The 22,269-nt window shown below is 38.0% G+C and overlaps 1 protein-coding gene across 1 annotated transcript in view; it reads right to left on the bottom strand.

Annotated features, from left to right (window-relative positions):
• cadpsb (Ca2+-dependent activator protein for secretion b) overlaps positions 1 to 22,269 on the bottom strand; it is a 143,227-nt gene that overhangs the window by 18,345 nt on the left and 102,613 nt on the right. Inside the window, exons 10-20 of the mRNA XM_037678709.1 lie at positions 21,391 to 21,499; positions 21,081 to 21,293; positions 17,428 to 17,439; positions 14,540 to 14,676; positions 14,243 to 14,430; positions 12,474 to 12,575; positions 12,325 to 12,388; positions 12,109 to 12,232; positions 9,326 to 9,358; positions 3,443 to 3,549; positions 962 to 991 (exon numbers count right to left, since the gene is read on the bottom strand). Of these exons, the coding sequence (XP_037534637.1) occupies positions 962 to 991; positions 3,443 to 3,549; positions 9,326 to 9,358; positions 12,109 to 12,232; positions 12,325 to 12,388; positions 12,474 to 12,575; positions 14,243 to 14,430; positions 14,540 to 14,676; positions 17,428 to 17,439; positions 21,081 to 21,293; positions 21,391 to 21,499 (1,119 nt within the window). The remainder of the gene's footprint in view (positions 1 to 961; positions 992 to 3,442; positions 3,550 to 9,325; positions 9,359 to 12,108; positions 12,233 to 12,324; positions 12,389 to 12,473; positions 12,576 to 14,242; positions 14,431 to 14,539; positions 14,677 to 17,427; positions 17,440 to 21,080; positions 21,294 to 21,390; positions 21,500 to 22,269) is intronic.

Here is a 22,269-nt window from a genome sequence, read left to right as displayed (position 1 = left end):
TGTCAGTCACAACCTCACTTACCTGCCAGCTTACCTGTCCACACCTACAATTAAAAACAGCTCTGACGTTAGAGAAACAGGCAGCAAACAGGATTCCTCTCCATCCCATTCAGGGAGAAAAACTCATAAAGTCAAAGGGAATGTGAACATTTCCAACAGGAGAGGGAAGAGAAAAGGCTCAAAGGTAGGGCAGCTTCCTGCCTTTGATAGTGTTTGAGGGGCTCATACAGGCAGAGTCTGAGAGCTAAATATTTGGCCACACAGACTTTAATGTTGTTTCAATTCAACAAGGCATCAGTCCTGAGGGAGGGGCGTTGATGCTGAGAGGGAAGGATATGTAGAATCATCTACTTTACATGCACAAAGCATCATGGGAGTTTATCATTCAGCTTGACTACATACCTCTTTCCCCTGCTTGGATAGTCACCAGTCATATGACAGTGAAAACACAGGAAGATGTACAGAATTGTCATGTGTTTAGAGGCATCTATTTGAGCGGTTTTGTAGTCTAAGAACAGACAGCGGAGAGGGATGGAGGAGGAGAAGCTGGAGAAATGACGCTTACACAAGTGCAGACTGTGAAATTAACTGCTGGATGTAGAGGAGGGCGGGGTGGGGGAGGGGACAAATGTTCACGGTGGATCAAACTTCAAAGGTTCATATGAAGCAGACTTTGGGAAATGTTCTGGTTTGGCATGCTTGGAGAGAAAGGAAACCTGCTTAATGACCCAATGAACATGCGTTATGATCGCAACTATGTTGTGAAAGCTAATGCGCTCTTTTTTTTTTATTTTGAACAAGTTTATTTTCATGTTGTTTTCATGCCCAGAAACCCGCCCAGTGCTACGGTAACTACGAGTTCATTCTCTGCCTGGAAAAGTGCCTCTTGCCATAGCGGCACATGCCATTCAAAGGGGTTGTGATGAGGACTGAATAGGAGAAAAAAATTAAAATACTGTACCGATTGATCTCCAGAACTTGTGACTGCCGCCTGTCAAGCATGTTCAGAGAAATAAAGTAAATCTGCTTTATCTGCATATTCTAGGACCACACTGGATCAGCTGTAGATCTACACAACTACTGTACACATGGTCACCATGCGCTTTAGCAGCTCAATGGCTTTGCTAGCAAAATAATAAGATATTAAAACTAATTTTTGTTTTAAGTAATAAGATAAATTTGCTTTTACTGTGCATTTTAGTACAAACTATTTCCATTTTTTATGTATAGAGTGTGTATTTAAAAAAACATATTTTGCAATTCAATACTCTGAATTAGGAGGACTCATTAAGCTCTTGTACATTTTATTTGTTTAGCATCATCAGAAGCTTGTTTAACACTATAAAAGTAAAGGTATCTAAAAGAATTAATATATGTATGTAAATATATTTGCATTGAGCCATAAGCTAAGTTTTTAGGTAGCTCTGAATGTTTTAACGCAATGTTGAGAGATTTTTTTTTTTTAATTGTTGCCAAATCAGGCCCAGAAAGTCACACTGCATTATTCTAATGCAACTCTCAAGTGTAACAAAAAATAAATAAAACCTTAACAAAATATTTACAACTCCAAAGTTTGCAGTCATATACTTTGCTCCTGCAAATGCTGTTTGCTCAAATACTTGGAGTTATAGCCACGCTTTATCTTGTTGCCATTTTAAATAATTGTTAGGTGGTTTATTTACAGCTTTCAGAACATCTGTATCAGCAGAATAAAGCAAAGTTTTCTGCAACGCATGATTTCATCAGATGTAAAACTGCTTATTTCACAAAGAAGATAAACTGAGATAACAAAAAAATGCTGCAACAATTAAGCCTAATAGGTCCTCCTAAAAATCAAGCCATTGTTTTTTAACATTGCAAATCTTAAAACATATTGTCTTGTCAGATTACCCTGAATAATAACTTCAACATGACTGAGTAATTTAATGCCTTCTAGTGTGCTATTAAATGACCGAAAAAGCCTAAAAATACCGTATTTTCTGCTGTACACGTTGCACCGCCCTATAAGTTGCATCAGTCCAAATGTGCCTAATAAAATGGACAAATCCATAAATATGTTGCTTCGCCGTATAAGTCGCATCTATTATGTGTCACCGCTGACGCATTGCGTTTGTTACACATCACCGCTGACAGCCCAAAAATGTGGGCCGAACCGGGAAATGTGGGCCGGTGTTGTGCCAAAAATCGATTGGCAGTCGTGGGAGCATGCACAGGAGAACTTTAACAAGAACTTAATAAGATTAACACTTAAAAACAATTATTTGTTTGCTTGGAATTCTAGTAAAGGTGTATCTCAGTCTACCTTTTGCTTAATAAATGCACTTTAACGGTCAAATCTGATGCATATCAAAACCCGATTTGCGGAAATGGGCACGCGTAGAGGGGCGAGCCTCTGCGCATTTATTCGAAATTTAACAAGATAATCACCTAAAAACAATTATTTGTTAGCTCGACTTTATAGTAAAGGTGTCTCAGTTGACCTCTTTCTTAATAAATGCACTTTGACGGTCAAATCAGCTGCATGTCGCCAGGGCGGCGCAGCAAAATCAAGTTGATTTGGTTGCTCCAGGCAGAAGACTGTGGTAGTCATTGGGAAGCTGATTGTGTCATTAAAACCCACATTTACCCGTTACATGATACAGCAGCATGCCTTACTATTCTGCTGTCATCTAGTGGCTGAAAATGGTAGCGTTCCATTTTTTCAGTCAGAATGAAGGAAAACAGTCATATCTCAGCCAAAAATTGGTTTATAAATATGGGAAAAAAATCCATAAATACGTTGCTTCAGTCTATAAATCACAGGACATGCAAATTATACCAAAAAAATGCAACTTATACAGCAGAAAATACGGTAGTCAAAATAATCTAATGTAAAATAGATGAGATTAGAGAAATGTACCAAGGAAATCTTGAGATTTATTTTGCAGATGTACTTTTTATTGTTTTTTACATCTAGGACATATCACTGTATGGAATTCTGCTCAGAATGTATTTCTACAATGGTTTTACTTTTTGCTAAAGGTCAAATTTAAATATTTTGTCCCTTGTTCTCAAATAAAAAACTAAAAACTAGTACAGAATTAGGAACATGCATAAACTATTTCATCTCCTGATTATCTTTCCACCACAACATAAAAACAGAGTATGGCAATATTTCAGTATTTCTATTGCATTATGTGACACTAAAATATTGCAAACTGTGATCATCTATCATCAATATTTTTTATACACAAACATCACAGCTGTTTGTCTGTAGCCATAGTTTGACTGCCAATTAAAGTTTCTATACATTAAACACATTTTCCTGCCACCCGATGAAAGAAGCTTTATTTATAGCTGTCTGATTGTAAGATCTGAAGTGGGGCGAGTGGGATCAGAGTGAGGGTATAGGAGGGAGAGTGTTTTGAGAGGGGGGGAGGAGGAGGAGAGGGTTCTCACTCACCTCCGCATGGTGTTCTTGGTTCTGCTGAAGGACCTCTATGACTAACTCCGCCAGGCGAATCGTTTCCTCCAGCTTTTTGGCAGGCGTGACTAAGCGGCCTACGTTCTCTGAGACAAAAGGATGAGGGTGAGGGATGAGTGGTTAGTCAAGCACAGAGGAGCATTGCAGCGGGATTTTATGACTATTCAAAAGATTCTTCTCTTATTTTTGGACCGTTTATTTAGCACTTACACTGTGATGTTTACCCACTTCTGCCCCTCACAACAAGTAAAACATCATCTTTTCTGACTGTGTATGCATTGCAAGCTGCATGACATGAAGCAACAGAGTTGATGTGTCTGTTGGATAATCAGATTTATGCTGCAGGAGCTTCAAACACAAGAATAGTGGCATTGAGATGGAGGTGCAATGTGGCGTCAGAACAAGCATATGTGAAGCGGTTTAAAACAAAACATCTGTATGAGGGGCTGCTGCATAGCTTCATTAATAAAATTACACACTATAAAAATGTGTCGGGACTTTCTCTACCTTTATGTTTCACGTCTAAAAATATATATTTTACAGTGCATCTATGATTGTGATTTTTTTTTTTTTTTTTTTTTACAGGGATCTGAGTAAAATGACAATTTTATAGGATTTTAAGTAAATGTTTTCTTTGAATAGTCTACAGTGCACTCAATTTTAACTTTTAAATAGTTTAATGGGAAATCTAAAGATTTTAGGACATTTGCGGAAATGTTAATTTCCCTGAAGGCATCTTCCAAAGGGATCAATAAAGTTCTAATCTAATCTAATCTAATCTAATCTAATCTAATCTAATCTAATCATTTTGAGAAGGTTTTGGTCATATTTGACACATTTCTAAAGCTGATATTTTTATGTGAATTAATTTTTATGTTCTCTATTACATTCTTCCAACATTTAGAATGTATATTTACATAAATCTGAAAGTAATACCACAAATCAGATTAAATAAACTGAATATCCATGTTTACCAAGCTCAGGAGTCAATAACCTCCTAAGAGCCGAACTCTTGTATACGTGGATGCCAGGTCCTAGGAGGTTAAGAGGAGCACTAAAGATCTTCAGGCAGTAAAACATTATTAACCCACACTGGGCTCAAAGCTGCAGAATAAAATCCACATGGACAATAAATTTGAGATTGTCAGACTCAGGCTGACTGAACACAGACTTTTGCCTTATTCCCTCCTTCAAATCTACATCTGTGTTAGAGTTTTCAGCTCTTTGTCACAATAAAAACAAAAACCTGTAACCAGCTGCTACAAACATCAAGACACTAATAATCTTTGCTAGATCACGGTGACTGTTAGCTTTGATCAAAATATAAATTATGTTACGAGCAAACTGATAAATAAGAACATTTAGATTTTGTAGTTTTGACAGTGATGGATACGAAGAGTACATATAAAGAAAAATAATTGGGAAGAACTGATCTGAATGTTAAAATCTGGTATTCTAAGACCTCAAAAAATAATTAATAGAGCCGTCTTAAGCAGTGTTTTTACAGAGTACTAGTGCTGGATTGGAGATAAAATGTTATTTTGTGCTTTAAACATGTTTTTGTCTTTCCTAATTAATCAGCAGGGGACTCTGGCTCTAAATTACAAAACCGGTGGATTCGACTGTACCTCTCCTGCCAGGATCATGTGAGAAGACAGAGACAGGTCGTGAGATGGACTCATTAAAACAGAACAACAATGTGGGATCACTGTGTGAAGTTTGAACATGGTACTGAATGGCAACACAAATCTGAAATCAAAAGCACATAAATACATAACTCTACATAAAACAGTAACAGTTTTTCAAAGGCAGCTTTGATTAGAGGGCTTTTTGATTGATTATTTACCACTGTTGTAGCATTTAGAAAAGACATTTATCAGGTAAAGCAGCTCTAGTAAAAAGGCTTACGTACTGGTGAAAAATACTTATATATATGTGTGTGTGTGAGTATATATATATATATATATATATATATATATATATATACATATTACAACTGCATATTACAACATATACAACTGCACATTTTAAGCATGATTGTTTATATTGGGAAATACTGAGAGGATGATTCAATTTATGCCATTGTAGGAGTGTTGAAATTATTTTTGTCATCAAAAAACACTCAGTTTGAATGTTTGACTGCATGTTTGACAGTTGTGAGATACAAAGTACAAAAATCAAATCTTATTTTTTGACAAATGTTCTACTTTTTGGTGTTATTTAGTCATGCAGGTCATTTTGCTTTAAATGTTTTGTAAATAAATTGCATACAGCATCATTCTAGTCTGACAGACTAAGGCTGTTAGAAGCAGGAAACTGCACTTGTTCATTACACTCCTACAGTCCTTATTTATGCAAATAAAGCTTTTCTCTCTCTGGCCCACGTGTGTAAACCTGTATACAGACTGTTCCATTGTACTTTATTTCTGGCTTTAAAAACCAATTAGAAGTGGTGTTCTGTGGAGTTGTGATCAGTATTAATTAAAAAAAAGGTTAAAAATAAAAACAAATGGATTTCTATTCTGAAGCATAAGATGTTTGGCTTCCTGTCTTGGAGGCTTTATCAGTTCTAAAATGTCTGGAGTGTGTGGAGTTGCCAGCTTTAAAGAAATGCAGGAGAGGCCCGGTCATGTATCTAGATTCAGCTGCAGATGAGACTGGAACTACAATAGAGACTCGTTGGGTTCTTTGTTAGTCTGGCTCATGAGAGATGTTTTGGTCACCTGCATGAAGGTGTGAGTTGAAGAGGAGCTGACCTGGAATCAGGCCTAATGCTGCATTTTAAGTTTTTAAAAGTTTAAATCTGAGACCTCCTTTAATGTTGAGTCAGCTTTAATGAGAATGTTTTATTGAGTCTCTTTTAACTTTCACCTTCATCTGTCGGTTTGGATTGTTAATATGCAAAAACAGGAACAAACTTTCGGGGATTGTTAGGATGCGCAGCAAAACTGCTGGCATAGCCCTACAGAACCTCACTGACCTACACAAGGTGAGGTCAGTGAACGAGGCCAGGTTGATTCTGGCAGATCCTGATCACCCACTCCATGATGAGTTCAGATTGCTTCTATCTGGACGCAGGTATCTGCTGCCCAGATATGGAACAAATGGAGTGAAAAACTCATTCATCCCTGTAGAGATCAGGCTTCTCAATGAACAACGATTTCCATACAGTTTTTAACGTCTCAATGTCTTGTGTAGTATGGATGTTTTGTATCTCTACTGACTGTGAAACAAATTCCCCCTCGGGGATAATAAAAATTCTTGAACTTAAACTCCTCCACTGTTTAATGTTGTTTTTTTCTTATTTGACAAACGTGTTCCTTCACCCCCCTCTCAAACCATCTGTGTCTTCTCTGTCTAAAACATGAACATGTTGGTCCTCAGCCGAGTGTCCCTTATCCTTGAGGTGTAGGTGGACGTCTGAGTGTGGTCCTGAAGAGCTGCTCTCTGGAGTGGAGCTCTGCATCTGTGCAGAGCTTGTTCAGTTGGTCTGAACATTCCTCACTGACCTGCAGACACCACACTGCCCAGTTTGGGTTTAGTGGTTCTGTCCTTGGGATGGACCAGCCTCCATCTGACGGTCCTGTTGGGTTTAAAATGTACCGGGATGTTGTGTTTGGAGAAAAATGTTTTGCATTTTAAAGATATTCCAGCAACATATGGGATGGTAATGTGTTTGTCTTTGCTCTTCTTCCTGTTCTGTTCTATAGAACTTTATTTGTTTGCTGATTTGCAAAAAAAAAAAACAGTCCTTGCTTCCTGTCTTTGTGGGGACATGTTTTTGGATTATGTGGGATGGGAACATCATCTTTTTTTTTTTAATTGATCATGACCGGAATGACTGAGAACCTTCACCAGCATGTGGTCAGTATCTTACCTGCAGTGAAAGAAGCCTTTTCGATTCAGAAGATCAAGCAGACGCTCTTTCAAAGGGATGAGCTAACTGCTAGTCAGAGCACAACCACAACAGATTTCTCTCATCTTAAGATATTACCAGTGTCTACAGTTTAATGGTTGGTGCAAACACTATTTTACTTGCCTTCACAGTGCTGTTTGCATTAGATGATTATTTAAAAGTCTGTCATTATTTACACTGAGTACCAAGCCAGTCTTAAAGTCCCTTGATGTGAATCACTCATTGCAAAATCAAACATTTTAAACTAGACTAGAGAAATGATCTAATTCAAAATTATTGCAATGCACAAATCAAAATCCTCATAGTTCAAACAAAAGCTATTTCATTTTCCACTGCCTTCTTTTCCTGTTAAATGTTACTCTGACCAATTATATTGAACAGTACTGTTTTGCTATATTAAGTTTCACATAAGTCACTGTTGGTAACGAACTACACACAACTTGTTCACTTGTTCACAGTCGTCCTCCAATGCGAGAGTTGGGGGTTCGAATCCACCAGTAGTCACATGCCGAAGTGTCCCTGGGCAAGACACTGAACCCCTCATAGCCTCTGATGTGTGTCCCATCAGTGTTTGAATGTGATCTAAAGCACTGATTAGTCTCATTAGAGTGATTTGTTCAATTAGCTTTGTAGAGATGTAGAGTGCTGTATGAATGGGTAAATGAGGCACAGATTGTAATGTAAAGCGCTTTGAGTATCTTGAAATAAGACAGAAAGGCGCTATATAAGTACAGTCCATTTACCATTTGTAAATGGTTACAAATTACAAACTATTTTAAGCTCTTAATGCACTTTAAAGGTTTATAAGATGTTGTTTGCAAGAACCACTACTAATATTGAGACTAGATTTGAGCTAAATTTGTTTTGAAATTGTCCTCATTTGCACAAACCGTTAGCTCAGCTCATATACCAAAGTGACAATGCTCGGAGGGATTTTTACTGCAGGTAAGATATTGACCACTGGGAACTCCACAGAGTATTATTTAAATAAATTCAGATTCTCTGTTCAATGTCTGTCTTCAGGACATTTCGCTGAATGAAGTGGAGAAGTCAAAGATTAAACCAAATTTACTCTTACATGTTTAACCTTAACCATATAACCATATAACCTTAGACACTTAGAGAAGAATGAAAAAAAACTGATAACCCCCTCCAAAATAATAAATATAGTTGTTTTTTTATGTTACAGCTAAGCTTCATTTAACCATAGAATAAATAATCTGACAGAAGAACATTATTATGCTGCTATTTAGGTAAAAACGGACTAAAAATGTGTATTTTAATGGCAAATGTTTGCCTTTACACTTGTAAAATACAATTTTTACAGCGTCACCAGCAGGTGACTTTAAAACATGATTTTAAACAAAAACATTTCATATTCAGAAAATGTGGATTTGTATATAACCTCATGATCTAACAGGATAGATGACTTCTATACCAAGTTGTGCTGCTTTGATGAGCTTATTTGATGATGTAGATAACATTTAAACTTTATCTTGTGCCATAATTTTTGTAATAGACAAACGCATAACTTGTAATTTTTGTAAGAGATTGTATTACTCTATCATTTTGATGTTTTTCTAAAATAATATCACCACTTAGATCATTCTGTAGCTTTTAGAGTTGCTTCAAAGTAAAAACAGTTCAAATGACTCAAAATAATTTAGTTTTTGTAAATATAGGATTAATATTTTACAGGACGGCATATCAATTTTATTATCAAATATAAAGTAGTGCAATCTCCACATTTTATATGTTAAAAAAGTTTACTCACATGAAATTATTGTGCCTCTATAAACGTATGAAAGATATGCTACAGGTGAATGAATGCATTTGTATAGCGATTAACATAAAATAAAATATATGCAAGGATAAAAAGTAAGAAGTGTGTGTGTGTGTGTGTGTGTGTATGTGTGTGTGTGCTGTAGCTAAATTATAAGCATCACCTGGATCCTTTTGATCCTTTTGACCTTTCTCAACTTCAGCAAGAAAAAGAGAGAGAAAAGATAAAGAGGAGATATTTAGACTTAGCATGTTTCTGTGATTAGGTTCACAATAAAGAAGTGGGCGGGGGTGGGGGTGGGGGGGTCGGAGTTGTTCGGTATCAGGTGACCCTTTCAAAGAACCTGCTGGGACCGTTTCAGCTGCAGGAAGTGAGGTTTCTATGCAACAGACACACATCACAAAAAACTGTAACAAAAATTAAAAAACAAAATACACATAAACAGTGAAACATTAGCCTGTGGAAAACTGGAAATTAAAAAAGCGTCAAGATGTTTGTTAACAGACAGACAAAGCTTACGATACTGTAAACAAACAGGACACAGATACAGTACAGGCGTCATAGACAGGACACTCTGCGTGACTTGGTTTGATTAGAGTTAAAATACAAACTGTTGAAACCATTTCACCTGTGATCCCGTTCAAATGCTCTGCTGAAAGTTTCCTTCACTATAGCTGGTGGCATAAAGAGGAAAAAAGGCCTACCTGTTTGGCAAAGCTAGTGAGTCATGAACAGGCCGAATGACTGCAGGAAGTAACAATGCAAGCTGTATAAAAATGCATTCAAGTCAAAAGAATGGGCATCCAACCAAAAGAAAGAAGCTTACAAACCAGACGGCTCATTCATGTCCATCACAAACAGACGGAGCTACAAAAGTGGACCCCCGACTGTTTCGGTGTGGCACTTCACAGATCTGTCGACTGGTGCGCTCCCCACTCACTCTGACACATAAAGGCACAGATCAAAACAAGCATGGCAGCATCTTTGAAGGAGGAGGAGGAGAGGAGGGATGAGGTGAAAAAGCGTCAAAAAGAGGAAGTGGGTGGGGGAGCTGGGGAGGAGAGGATGATGAAGGTACTCACGGATGGTTAAATCCATCACTTGAGAGGCCAAGCAGAAGACAGGGTGCTCATACATTTCCCTCTTTTTCCCTATAACAAAAACAGGATTGTAGCATGCAAGAGGCTGAGGTCAGAAGAGGGCATGAAGGAGGTTAGAAGCCACTGGGAAGAGGGCTGTCCCGGTGAAACGACATTTTGCTGGGTGGGAGGACCAATGGTAAAAGTATATTAAATATATATATATATTTAATTCTGAAACAGGCACCTCACACGGACAGTGGGGAGTAAAATCAAATAGCATGGAAAGATAGTAAGACTTAAAGCCTTAATATCTTTAGCACCCTCGAGGGTTTCTTTCATGGCATAAACATAAACGCTTTGCTTTCAATGTGCATGTAGGGCTTTACTCTGGAAATACCAAGAAGGGAGAATAAGAATTTCAATATTGTCTTTATGCCACTAATGTTTGCTTATTAATTATATTTATTCATGCCAATAAAGAAAGGTCGTGTTGTGTCTCATAGCACATGCAGGTGGTTAATGCTGGTTTGTACAGTGGTGTCCAAAAGTTTGTGAATCCCCTTTTAAATGTTCTTTATTTCTGAGATAATCTGACTTGAAATATCCTTGGGTTTATTGCATTTATTTAATGTGGACAAATGAAACTAAACAAATAAAATGAAAGCTGTGTTTTTACTTCTGGTGCTCTGGTTGTTCAGAGTGAGCAGAATGCACAGACTTTCAGCTTGACTGGTGATAGGCACTCAAAAAACTTTTTTTTTACCTGTCTGCAAATGCAACACAGCTATGCAGTTGCTAGCAATAAGATAAATAAAATAAATATTACTAGGTGAAGAAGACTTGGAAGTTAATATAAAAAATTAAAATTAAAATAAAAACCCAACAAAGAAGGAAAAATGTGTAAGAAGCAGATCAAAGCTTTAAAAAAAATCCAAATCTGTCTAGAAAACATTAATTGGTGCATCTCTAAATTCTAAGGCTGTAATTCTCCACAAAGAAACATTCCTCACATTTACATCTGCATGTAATTTAAACACCTTCTGACAGATACAAATGCACTTCTTTAGGGCTTACAAACTGTGAACGCACCACTTTTGCTTAAATCCCAGCATTATTTTTGGTCAAAAGCAACTTATTTCATATTAAAAAAGCCAAACAAAGTGAAATCGGTTGCAAAGCCAACAACTGTGTGAGAAGAAAAAAAAGCAGAGCAGACAGGGAAGGACAGGGAGACAGTAGATTGTAAGCCAGAGCTACAGTGGGAGAGGGGGAGTATGCATCGACCGGGAGTCCGAGTGGACATTCAACTGAGCTGAGACAGTTTCTGCCACTCATCTAGAGTCAGAGGCCTGCACAGGTTGGAAAGTCAAGGCACGATGAGAGATCAGCACATAAAGAGATTTCAGGGCTTTGGATTTGAATGCATTTTTACTCACACACCTCTACACAAAAGCCAACTTGACCTACAGAACAGCACAGAGCTAAAGCAGGCCTGAAACAAAGGAGAGAGTTATTGGACTGAGACAGAAGGTGAGCAGAAAACTGTCACAAATCATTTGGGATGCCACAGCTCATTTGGGATTTGAACGCAAATAAGCTGATGTGTGAATTCAACATATGTAAAAAAAAAAAAACAGTTCATAGTGACAAACAGTCTCACACTGGAGTCAAACTGGAAGATAAAGGGAATAAAGTGTGTATTTATTCTGCTTTTCTACTTTAAATCCCCATGACTGATGATTCAATCTGAAACCAAACAACATTGTCAGTGGGACTTTATGGTAATGCAGTGGAAATGTTTCTGACACCGTAATGACATTTTCTCCAGCAATCATTTGTCGCCTGAGTGAGTTGTTCTGTTTACCTTCGATTTTGGCATATTCTTTGATCCGCTGGTAGTTGAGCTGAGCGGCCTGCTCCAAACATTTGCGGATAACTCCTTTAACTTCCTCTGGAGGAACAGGCGTCACAATATCCTTCATCAGGACCTACATAAAAGCAAAATAACGTGCTCTTAATATTTTTTTATTAAACCCTAAAGAACATTTTATACGAGATCGCTTTTATTGCGTTTACCAACCCTCTCCAGCAAAGATAAAGTGGCTTTCAGCGCACCCTCTGGACGACCGAAAGGGAAACAGTATCTACAAGAGCAAACATAGATTCGACATGTGACAGCTGAACAGAAAATATGCACAAGTAATGTCCTGTTGGTGCGCTGGCATTCACCTGAAATTTACAATGTGGTTCTCCAGAATGACGCGCAACCGTTCTTTGATGTCTTCAAAGCGCTCCTTCTCGTCCACTTTCACTGTGCTCAGCCCATCTGGCCTACGAGGACCACACAAAAACACTTAGACCAGCTATAATTCTGCAGCTAAACATCTGCTAGCTCTTATTGAAAAGAGCCAAAAACATCAGCACTGCTGGACCACTTTCAACTTCAGAGGAGCTGACAGCAAATTGTACGATTTGATTTTATTTTTTAACTCGAGGCTCACCTTTTTTCACCTTGAAAGGACTCCCTTCTCATTCTAAACTTGAATATGCGTGCTCGCTTAGAGGCAGCATGAGGATCTGGGCTTTGGAAGCTCTGTGGGGTTCTTAGGGGCTCATAGCCCAGCGGCCCCCAGTAACTGCTGCCCTCTCTGACTTTAACGGACGCATGGGAGGATGAATAATATGGACAGTAAGAGACTATGCCAACAGAAGACAAAGACAAAAGAAAACCAAAGAAAAAAAAATGGTAGAAAACAAGAAAAATAGGGAGACATGCAGCTGAATTAAAACAGAATGTGCCAAACAGAAAAAGACAACCAAAAAAAAAAAATGCAACAACTGAAATAGAAGAACAGCTATAAATGATTAAAAAAAACATGCAGAAAAACACAAAATGGTGCATATAATGTTTAATCTCTGTTCTAATTGAGTTTTCTTTTAGATTTAATGTAAACTAGAACATAAGCTGTTGGCTTTTAGCACCATTTCTCAAAACTGCTAGAAATGATTCAACATGAACGGCTCTGGATTTATTTCAAAAGGTGATAAAAACTTATCACGATTCAATAAAATATAATTAGGTCTCCAAGTGACCTCAGTTGCGAGAAATAAAGTTTAACTCTGACCAGACTGATGAGATACTGGGCCAGACCAATGTGGATGTTTTAGTGTCTTAAAAAAATCCCAACAGTCGTTGCCATTACCATTTTATAAACCTTGATGTCGTGAATAATTTTGAATGATGAAGTTGTTTCCATCAAATTTGTGGTTCTTTGAAAGCAGGAATTGTGGCAGCAGCAACTAGCTGTAGTCTTCCTATGCAGCTTGTGTCACTTCCAGCAGAACTATTACAATATTTTGTTGGAATGATGGTGTAGCTCAGAACTGACTGTACCATAAAAGTATATAACCTGTGATTTTTCCCTGACAACATTATTTGAAACTGGCATAGTTTTAAGACAACAATAATTAATTTTGGTCTTTACCCCAAAAAGGACAAGCCATTAGCTCATCAATGGAGTCAGAATTAAACTATTTCTCCGAACAGAGAGCCATCTACAACAGGTATACCATTTATTGTTCACAACCTTTCTACAGAACTACACTTCAAAATATCTGTACTATCCCTTTAAGGCACAAAAGCTCTAAAATTGGATGTAAAGTTGTTTCACTGTTGGTATATAATCATGCCGCAATGTAACATGAAAAAACATTAAAATACACTGACTTGATATAAGATTTAAAGCAGGAAAACAGAAGCTCAATCTGTGATGAAAAATCCAGTTAAGCAATACTTTGTAAACAATATAGATTAAGACTTTACGTTTAAAACTAAACAAAAAGAACTTGCATCTTTTATTCATCTGGTTCACAAAGACAGAAACTGAAACAGGTGTGATGTCAAACTGTTGCCCTACAGCCCACCGATACCTTCAGGCACACCTGGTGAATGTTGCTGTTAATATCCAAACAATATCAAATAAGAGATTAAAGCACACCTGTTCCCATGAACATGGGATGCACAAAAAGCGAAGCTGTAGTGAAGAAGAGTGGGGTCAATGATAGTTCCATTTTCTGCCCTTTCCAGTAGATCGCGCAGGTAACCCAGATGTCTGTGACAACCTCGGACTCCGTTCCTCGCGCAGTACTCGTCCAAGACAAACACTTGGCCTGGGCTGAACCATCCCTGCACGACACAAACACACATGGAGACCAAAACACTGCGAGCCAGCAAACAATAAAACAGCCCACGCTGCTTTTCCAGGAAAGCTCTTCCCAGGCAGAGCGACACTCACCAGGCAGCAGAATGTGTCATTGAGCCTGTGGTCCAATGTGAGTCTCTGCAACATCTCAAAAAGCGAGGCGTGGTCATAGCTACACGGGTTAGCGGAGATAAATTCATCCATGCCATGTTTCTGAGCTCTGTCAGCATCTATCCAGCCCAACGGCACAAGGAGAAACACACAGTTCAGAAAAGAGGACATCAATGAGGTAAAGGCAGACAGAGTCTTCAGCACAACACAGCCGGACTGTTGGGCTACTGCTAAGGGCAAATTATAACAATTACAGCTTACATTGTCAACTTGCATTGTGTTGGACAGCGTAAAGAACATTTTTTTTTTTTTGTTGGTTTTGTTTTAGTGAATGGGAATCTTTAAATATGAAGCTAAACTCTGAGGGACGGGGGGCTTCAATTGTTTGCAGTTTTACATGCCACACTGCCTGAAACGGATCTTTTAGAGAAATGAAATGAAGCTTTTCCTCATGTCTTCAATAGATTCTGCCATTCGCAATCGTTGTCACTCAGGTCCTGACACATTCTAAAAAGTGTGCTGGTAAAAAAAGGACAAGGAAATGGTAAAACTAAACAAAACAAAAAGTCTGGTTGATTAGAACTTGGAAAAAAAAATAGATACTGTATTGAATAAACTGCTTCTACATTGTGTTGCAGATGATGTTTATATGTTAATTAATGTTTGTATTATTATTCCCCTCCATATTGAATTCTAAGCTCTACTTGGATTTTCTCTTTATCTTGCTTCAAAAAACAAATCAAGTTAGTAAAACATCTGTTCTGCAAAAATGTCTAAGGAGAATCAGTAACATAACGCTACAAAAAAAAAATAATAATAATAAATCACTGCATAACACATGGATTTAGAAAACACAGATGGACTAATCTATTTGTTTGTTTGTTTACAGATCACAGCTACTCAAAAGAAAATGTCTGCTCTGTACATAACACAGCTGTTTGAGAGAAAGGGACAAAAAGACAAGGACAAGGGGGACTCCAAACACAGGAGGTACAGTCAGCGTGATTGACAGGGTTTCTGTCCAAGAAACAGACATGAGTGATGATGAGTGGGTGGGAGCTGGAAGTGAAGGCCTGATCTCAGCAGGGCAGGACTGAGATACAGAGGACAGTGCATGTGACATAGGTCACCCTCCAGGTGTAAGGTGAGCTCTAAACATTCAAGAAAACTGTCTAAAACAAGAACCTACAAGGTGCACACTTTTAGCTCTGTCTTAGTAATATGAACAATGAAAGTAGGCAACTGAGAGGAAAACAAAGAGACAAGACAGGAAGAGTGGGCCACAATTAAATATCTGCACAGTAACACTTAGAGAAGTGAAACACTGAAGAAGAAGATGGCTAAAGGCATTACAGAGGAGTCAGGACTAGGTGAGAGATGCAACAGGATGAAAGAGAAGATGGTTGGTACAACAGTTCGGTGAGGAGTGAAAATGACTTTTACTTGTGGACAGGATGCAAAATAACTGATGAAGTGAAGAGAAAACATCTAGAGTGAATGCATGGGAATGGTCTTTGTGACACGTTGGGTGGAATTTATTCACATTAGGTAGATTTAAAAAGATGACACAGAAGTCCAGAAGAATTACCATAACTCACATGAACAAAACGACCAGTTCACCAAAGTAAATATGATATTTTGCATAAATCACAACATGCTAGAGAATGGAGTGACTTTTCAATAAGCCTTTAAATGTCATGCACATCTGCAGACCCATTTTCAAATTAGCATTTTAGCTTTTGTGCATTCCATTTTTTTTTTCTTTCTTCTTCTTCTCTACGCATTTGCAAGTTGACAATACTCGATGTTGCAGTGTATTCATGATCTCTAAGGAGCACACTAACAGGCATACCACTACCGGAGTTCTCTAATAGGGTAAGCAATACAATTTGGTGCAAGAACATGGGTAAATAGCATGGAGCCGACAGGGGCAAAAGACTGTGTCATTCTCTGGGAAAATGAGCAAATGAATCAAAACTCTCGTGTTTGTACAGAAGTATGGACACATGACACAGGTGTTCTCCTAGATTCAGGCAAACAAGGGCAGTCAAAAGAAATCAAAATGATACCGCTCCTTTATTATTTTTTTAATGGAGTTGTCACACCGGACTAGCCTTTATCTACAGGACCATCTACGATGGGAGGAAGAAGGGAGGAGGGGGGTTCGGAGTATTTTTTTCTTGTAAGAAGGGGCGGCAGTGGCTACTCCTTGTCTTTGGCATTCAGAATACTCCGCATGCATATTTGCCAACTCTCATCAAGAAAAGCTCAAAAACAAAATAATTAAAAGCAATTGAGCCCTCAGAAGCAAAGCGTGATCAAATAAAAACTCATGCACTGGATTTATTTTTGAAAAACCACTGCAATGCAGATTAGCTTGAACGATCTTTAAATTAAATCAATTCAAACATCTAATATTTTGAGGTTCTGCTATAAGTTAATAAAGCTTTTTACTCTCGAGTTTTATTTTACTTGCACAGCCTTTCTCATAACACATAATATTTTCCACTAATGTAATCATACTAGCATCAAATTGCTTTACTCTGAGGGATCCAGCCACCAATAAGGATAAAGAGAGAAGGCAATTATGCAGAAAGAACTATAATATAAACTTCAGTCATTACTAAGTCAAATCATAAGATCTTAGATATAAAATACATGCATCCTATACGGGCACGAATGGATGCTTCTACTTTGACCCTCAAATTGAGGTCATTAAAAAACAAACCAAAAAAAGTTAACTAATATCTAAGACATGAAGCGAGACGTGAAAACAGGAGAAGAGGGGAAAGAAGAGAGAAAGAACGTTGCATTTGTCAGATAATCGGCGGGGATTATCTGAGCAGTGCCGGCTACAGGGAAGCACTTACCCTTGAGTCCAGCTAGAAGACAGCAGGGTAAGAAGGGACAAACCAGAATAACATAAAGACTAGCAACAAGGCTGGAGGAGAGCAATCACGAGAGACCCTGACCTAGCAGCTGCATTACTTAAAGGTCCAGGCGAAGCATGAAGAAGAAAACACAACTGAAAAACAACAACCTATATACCAACATGGACGTTTGCAGGTGGTGGTGTGCGAGCACAAGTGAACAACGGATGTTGAAGTGTGTTAGAAAGTGGAAGAGGAAGACAGACAGACAGAGCCAAGAAGAAAGACAGAGGAGGGAAAAACAGAATTTATGATCCTCATCACTCCACTGCAGTCTTGTTGTTTTGTTTTATGGATTAAGAAAAAAAAAAAAAGAGTAAGGAATTAAAAGCTGAGCACTGTAGCCCAGTCTGATCAAACCCAAAGCTTCCTGTTAAAAGGGAAATTGGCAAACACATATGGAATTAGTTAATACTCAATAATAAACCCAGTTTTAAGCATTACAATCTTCCCTCGCAACTTTGTGGACTCGCTCTTTCATGTTTTTTTTTTTTTAACGATAGTCAATTTAATATTACTCGAAGGGGACAGTACGGGATAAAAAGTTAACAAAAAATATATACATACTTTGGACAGGCGCCACCATTTTGTAGTTTTCTTTCAATAAGCCTATACTGTAACGCCAGTCAAGGAACTACACTACCCAGAAGCCAACAGTGCTTCCGACCACTGCTTTCTGCTGAAATGGAGGGAAAGCTTCCAAAGTAAATCTACACTATCCATTAAGCTCACAGAACTGGCAGGAAAGTCGTAAATAATCCTGAAGCTTCCTAAACATCAATTATTCACATGCAAATCAACCTGGACGGGGCGGTGGGCTTCGTTGCTGCAGGGTAGGTCTGCAGATTTGGAACTGAGCGGACCGTAACTGAGCTGCTGTTCTGCAGAGCTGGTGAGTAAAATTTTGCAGTACTGTACAGTACATATACATATGTTATTCAAATTACACAAGTTTAAGAGTTTAGAACATTGCAAGAGTGTGGGAAACGTTTATAAAGCCTTAAAGTATACAGTAGTCCCTCGTTACTTCGCAGTTCATTTATCGCAGACTCGTTCTATCGCAGTTTTTTAAAATAAGATTGGACATGACACACAATCGGCTGATTGATGGATGAGACTCACGAACGGCATGGAATTTTTATTTAAAATTAATTTTATTGAATTAATTAGCATCTCCTGCACCTCTGTGCAGCCCACATGGCAGGATAAATTCCTCCAGCAGTTGATCAGCTGTTCACCGTGCAGCGGAGAAGTGGGCGTGGCCAAGAGCGCGTGCGGGTGGCAAAGAGCAGAGGAGGCAGGGAGCTGAAATCATGACATTATGTGCTCTTTTAGAGTGTTTTGAGTTTAGAAACATTGTTTAGAATATTGCAAGAGTATGGGAAGGATTTAAAACACCTTTATATATATATATATATATATATATATATATATATATATAAAATAAACTACTATTTACTACATGTATTACTATTCCTACTTCAGTTTTTCTACGGATCCCACATGATAAACGAGGGACTACTGTATATAAATACTAAAATAAATATAGCATTCCTACTTTGCAGTTTTTCACCTATCGTAGGGGTGTGTGGAACGTAACCCCAGCGATAATCGAGGGATTACTGGAATGTTTTTTTTTTAAACAGTGATTCAAAATGATACACAGAGAGGCTAATTAACAAAAGAACAAGGCACATTTTTGTCTATTTAGCACGATTCAGCCTTTTAAAACTTCAGCGGGGCAGATTTCTGTATTAGAAAAAAAATAAAGTATAAAACATATGGGGTAGTGACAGCTCTAAAGCCCTGGTCTCTGCAGGAACTTTCAAAATAAGGTTGTTAGCTCATTGCTTATTAGTGTAGAAATATTTCCGAACCAATGCGATACCATTTATGTAAAACGTTTTCCTTTAATTAATACCACAAATGCAACTGACAACTATACATATGCGAGTCTATGGGAACTTGTGAAACTCGTCTTTCTCTTTTGAGCGTATCTATAATGCTGGTTATTTATTTGTCTACATGTATCAAATAATTACACAACTACATCTAGGCAAAACTCTTTTTTTATTTGAAAAAACATTAGCAGTAATTATTCAAAGTGACCTTTCTGCTAATTTAACCATTTTTGCTTTTCCTTGGGTCAAAAATACCCCAGGCCTCAGGGGTACTTTTGACCTAAGGGCAGCAGGAGGGTTAAAAATTCCAAGACATTATCTGTTTCCCTTTTCAACAGAACACTTGTGACATACAATGTGCACTAAATGTCTTTCATGATAAACTCATTTTGTGGAATGTACTCAGGACCTTCACTGAGCTTTGTTTCCTATTTTTCTACTGCAGCAGAGTAATGAGGGCTTTATACGTATGTTATGATCCCAGTGCCTTTTAAGAGCACCAGGAGGTGAAACATGTACGCGAGGTGGGCTACAATGTTTCAGGGAGGGGGAGTAGGTCTGTGCCGCTGTGAGGAAGCTTTGAATGGTGACAGCTGGCATCAGAGAAGTCAACTAACCACAAGAACGATCACATACTGGACAAAAACCAATGAAGAAACAACACAGAATTTTATGCGATGGGATTCTGAGTATCTGATCCAATTTATGCCTTCTGCAGTTTTCAAAAGGCGAAAAAAAAAGTATTTAGAACAGTTATTGTTACTAATATCAGTGGGAACCTGAGTCTGTGTTAATGCCAATTGTTTTTCCATTTTTATTTTAGAAATGTATTTATTCAAGATAAAAAATAGGTTATTCTTGACCTAAAAAGTGAAAAGAAAAAAATGCACACAAATAATCTCTGAATAGCAGGATCTATTAATAGAAGTCGTCAATCAGTATGTGACAATATTTCTAGTAAATAAGAGGTAAGTGCTGTTGTGGGCAAAGGAACAGTAGTAAGCACTTGAACGTAAGAGTACTAAAACCTAAGACCAACCAGAGTACATTCAGAGTAGAAAATTGCTGTCAGAACTGATGACCATCTTTAAAATAAGTGGGACACAAAAGACAATTACAACCAAAGCTGGTACAGACACCACACTAAGTCATTCTTACCTTCCCTTTGCTACCTGACCTGGGACTGCTCAAAAGTACAGTGACAGATTGATTAGAAGAACCTTAACATATCTGACTGGGTTGTCATGAAGAGACACTACAACATGTCTCAGGACCACATGCGCCCTCTACCAAATTTAATTAGCATGGGCTCGATTAGAATGCTCAAACTGTAAATGTGGTGTTTATTTGAAATTCACTGCTTCTGGGCGAAGAAGTCTGTTTCCAGATGACTGTTCTTTGTAAGCCAACTGATGAAGTAGCATGGAACTGCTTGTTTAAAACCCTGTTCTGGGGGTGGGGAAGGGTTGGAGGTAAAGGCAGGGAGTGATGACGAGTGGAAGCTCATAATTACTGAAGGGATCTGTGAGCAATCAATGCCTGGGTGCGCGTGCTTGTGTGTTAGTTTTATTGCTCGTGGCTGCAGAGTGGAGCGCATGGCGTGACACATTTATGAGTTAGAGCTTTCACTGTGCTGCGGATGGAAACTGCTTTCTGCCTCAGTGACTATATGTTATGTTTTGGGTTACTTACAGAACTGAGAGATGGGGGCATCCATTTGAGCTGAAGCACCCCCTTTGGAGTTTAGTTTCTGGACCTGAGTGGGTGGAACAGGTTTGTGGGACTGGCCAGTAGCGCGATACATGGCCTGGACCCACAGGATGCGGTCTTGCTCATCATCGCTGGCAAAGATCACAGTGTCGCCCTCCTTCACCGCATTGAAGAAAGCCCTACCACCATCCAGGCCTGAGAGGATATGATGTCGGAGAAGAAGTATTTAAATAGTTATGTCATGTGTGTATGTATACATGGAGTTGTATTACTTCTCATTATGTTGTCTGACCTGGCTGAGGGTCACTGTAGTCCACAGTATACCCGTCCAACTGCAGAAGTTCCTGCGGCTCAGATTTTTTCTCTCTATAGCTGCACATTGCAAACGTATACTGACTCACCTACAAGGCCAAAAAAAAAAAAAAGAGATACTGCTCACATGAACTAGCTTTATTCAAATGTGCTAACAACATACGATACAAGTTCTGAAATCAAGAGTAAAATATGAACAAATACACAATGTAGTGGTATAAAAATCAATTAAACTAGAGATTTGATTAAAAATAGAAGAAATGCATAAAGAAGGGTAAAAAGGAGAGGGCTCTTTGTTGGTTGTTTCACTTTTAATATGTTAAATTTGTAGGCTTGACACTGACTTTCTTAGACAATTTTAAACTTTATGGCTTGGAAATTTTGTTAAATCTAATTGTTTTGAATTGTAAAGTAACATGATTGAATTGGACTGCATGTAACTGGATTTGAATGTGAATCTGACTGTTTAGGTTCTGATTGTTTGGGGTTTGGATCTGTTGGCCTTTGATTTTAATGCAGGTTATTAATTATCAATGTTCAAAAGAGCATAAAACAATGCAAGACAACATGTAGGTATTTGATGTTTGTTGTTAATATGAAAAAAATAATGATGATCAGGAGAACTTTAAGGCTAGTTTCATTAAAACGGTTTCAAACAATGTTCCAGTACTTGGCTTTAGGACGAAAAAGTCCTGAAATGTTGTGAAGTTGAAGTATAATTAGGACATAAACATTATTCTATGAAATAAATGTTTAACAAAAACAACGTTACATAATGTGTAATACACACACACACACACACACATACATACATACATACATACATACATACATACATACATACATACATACATACATA

This window comes from Nematolebias whitei, chromosome 7, assembly GCF_014905685.2.
Source record: "Nematolebias whitei isolate Nwh7 chromosome 7, NemWhi1, whole genome shotgun sequence".
NCBI lineage: Eukaryota > Metazoa > Chordata > Actinopteri > Cyprinodontiformes > Rivulidae > Nematolebias > Nematolebias whitei.
Note: the sequence above shows the minus strand (reverse complement) of the source record. Positions and strands in the feature narration are given on the sequence as shown.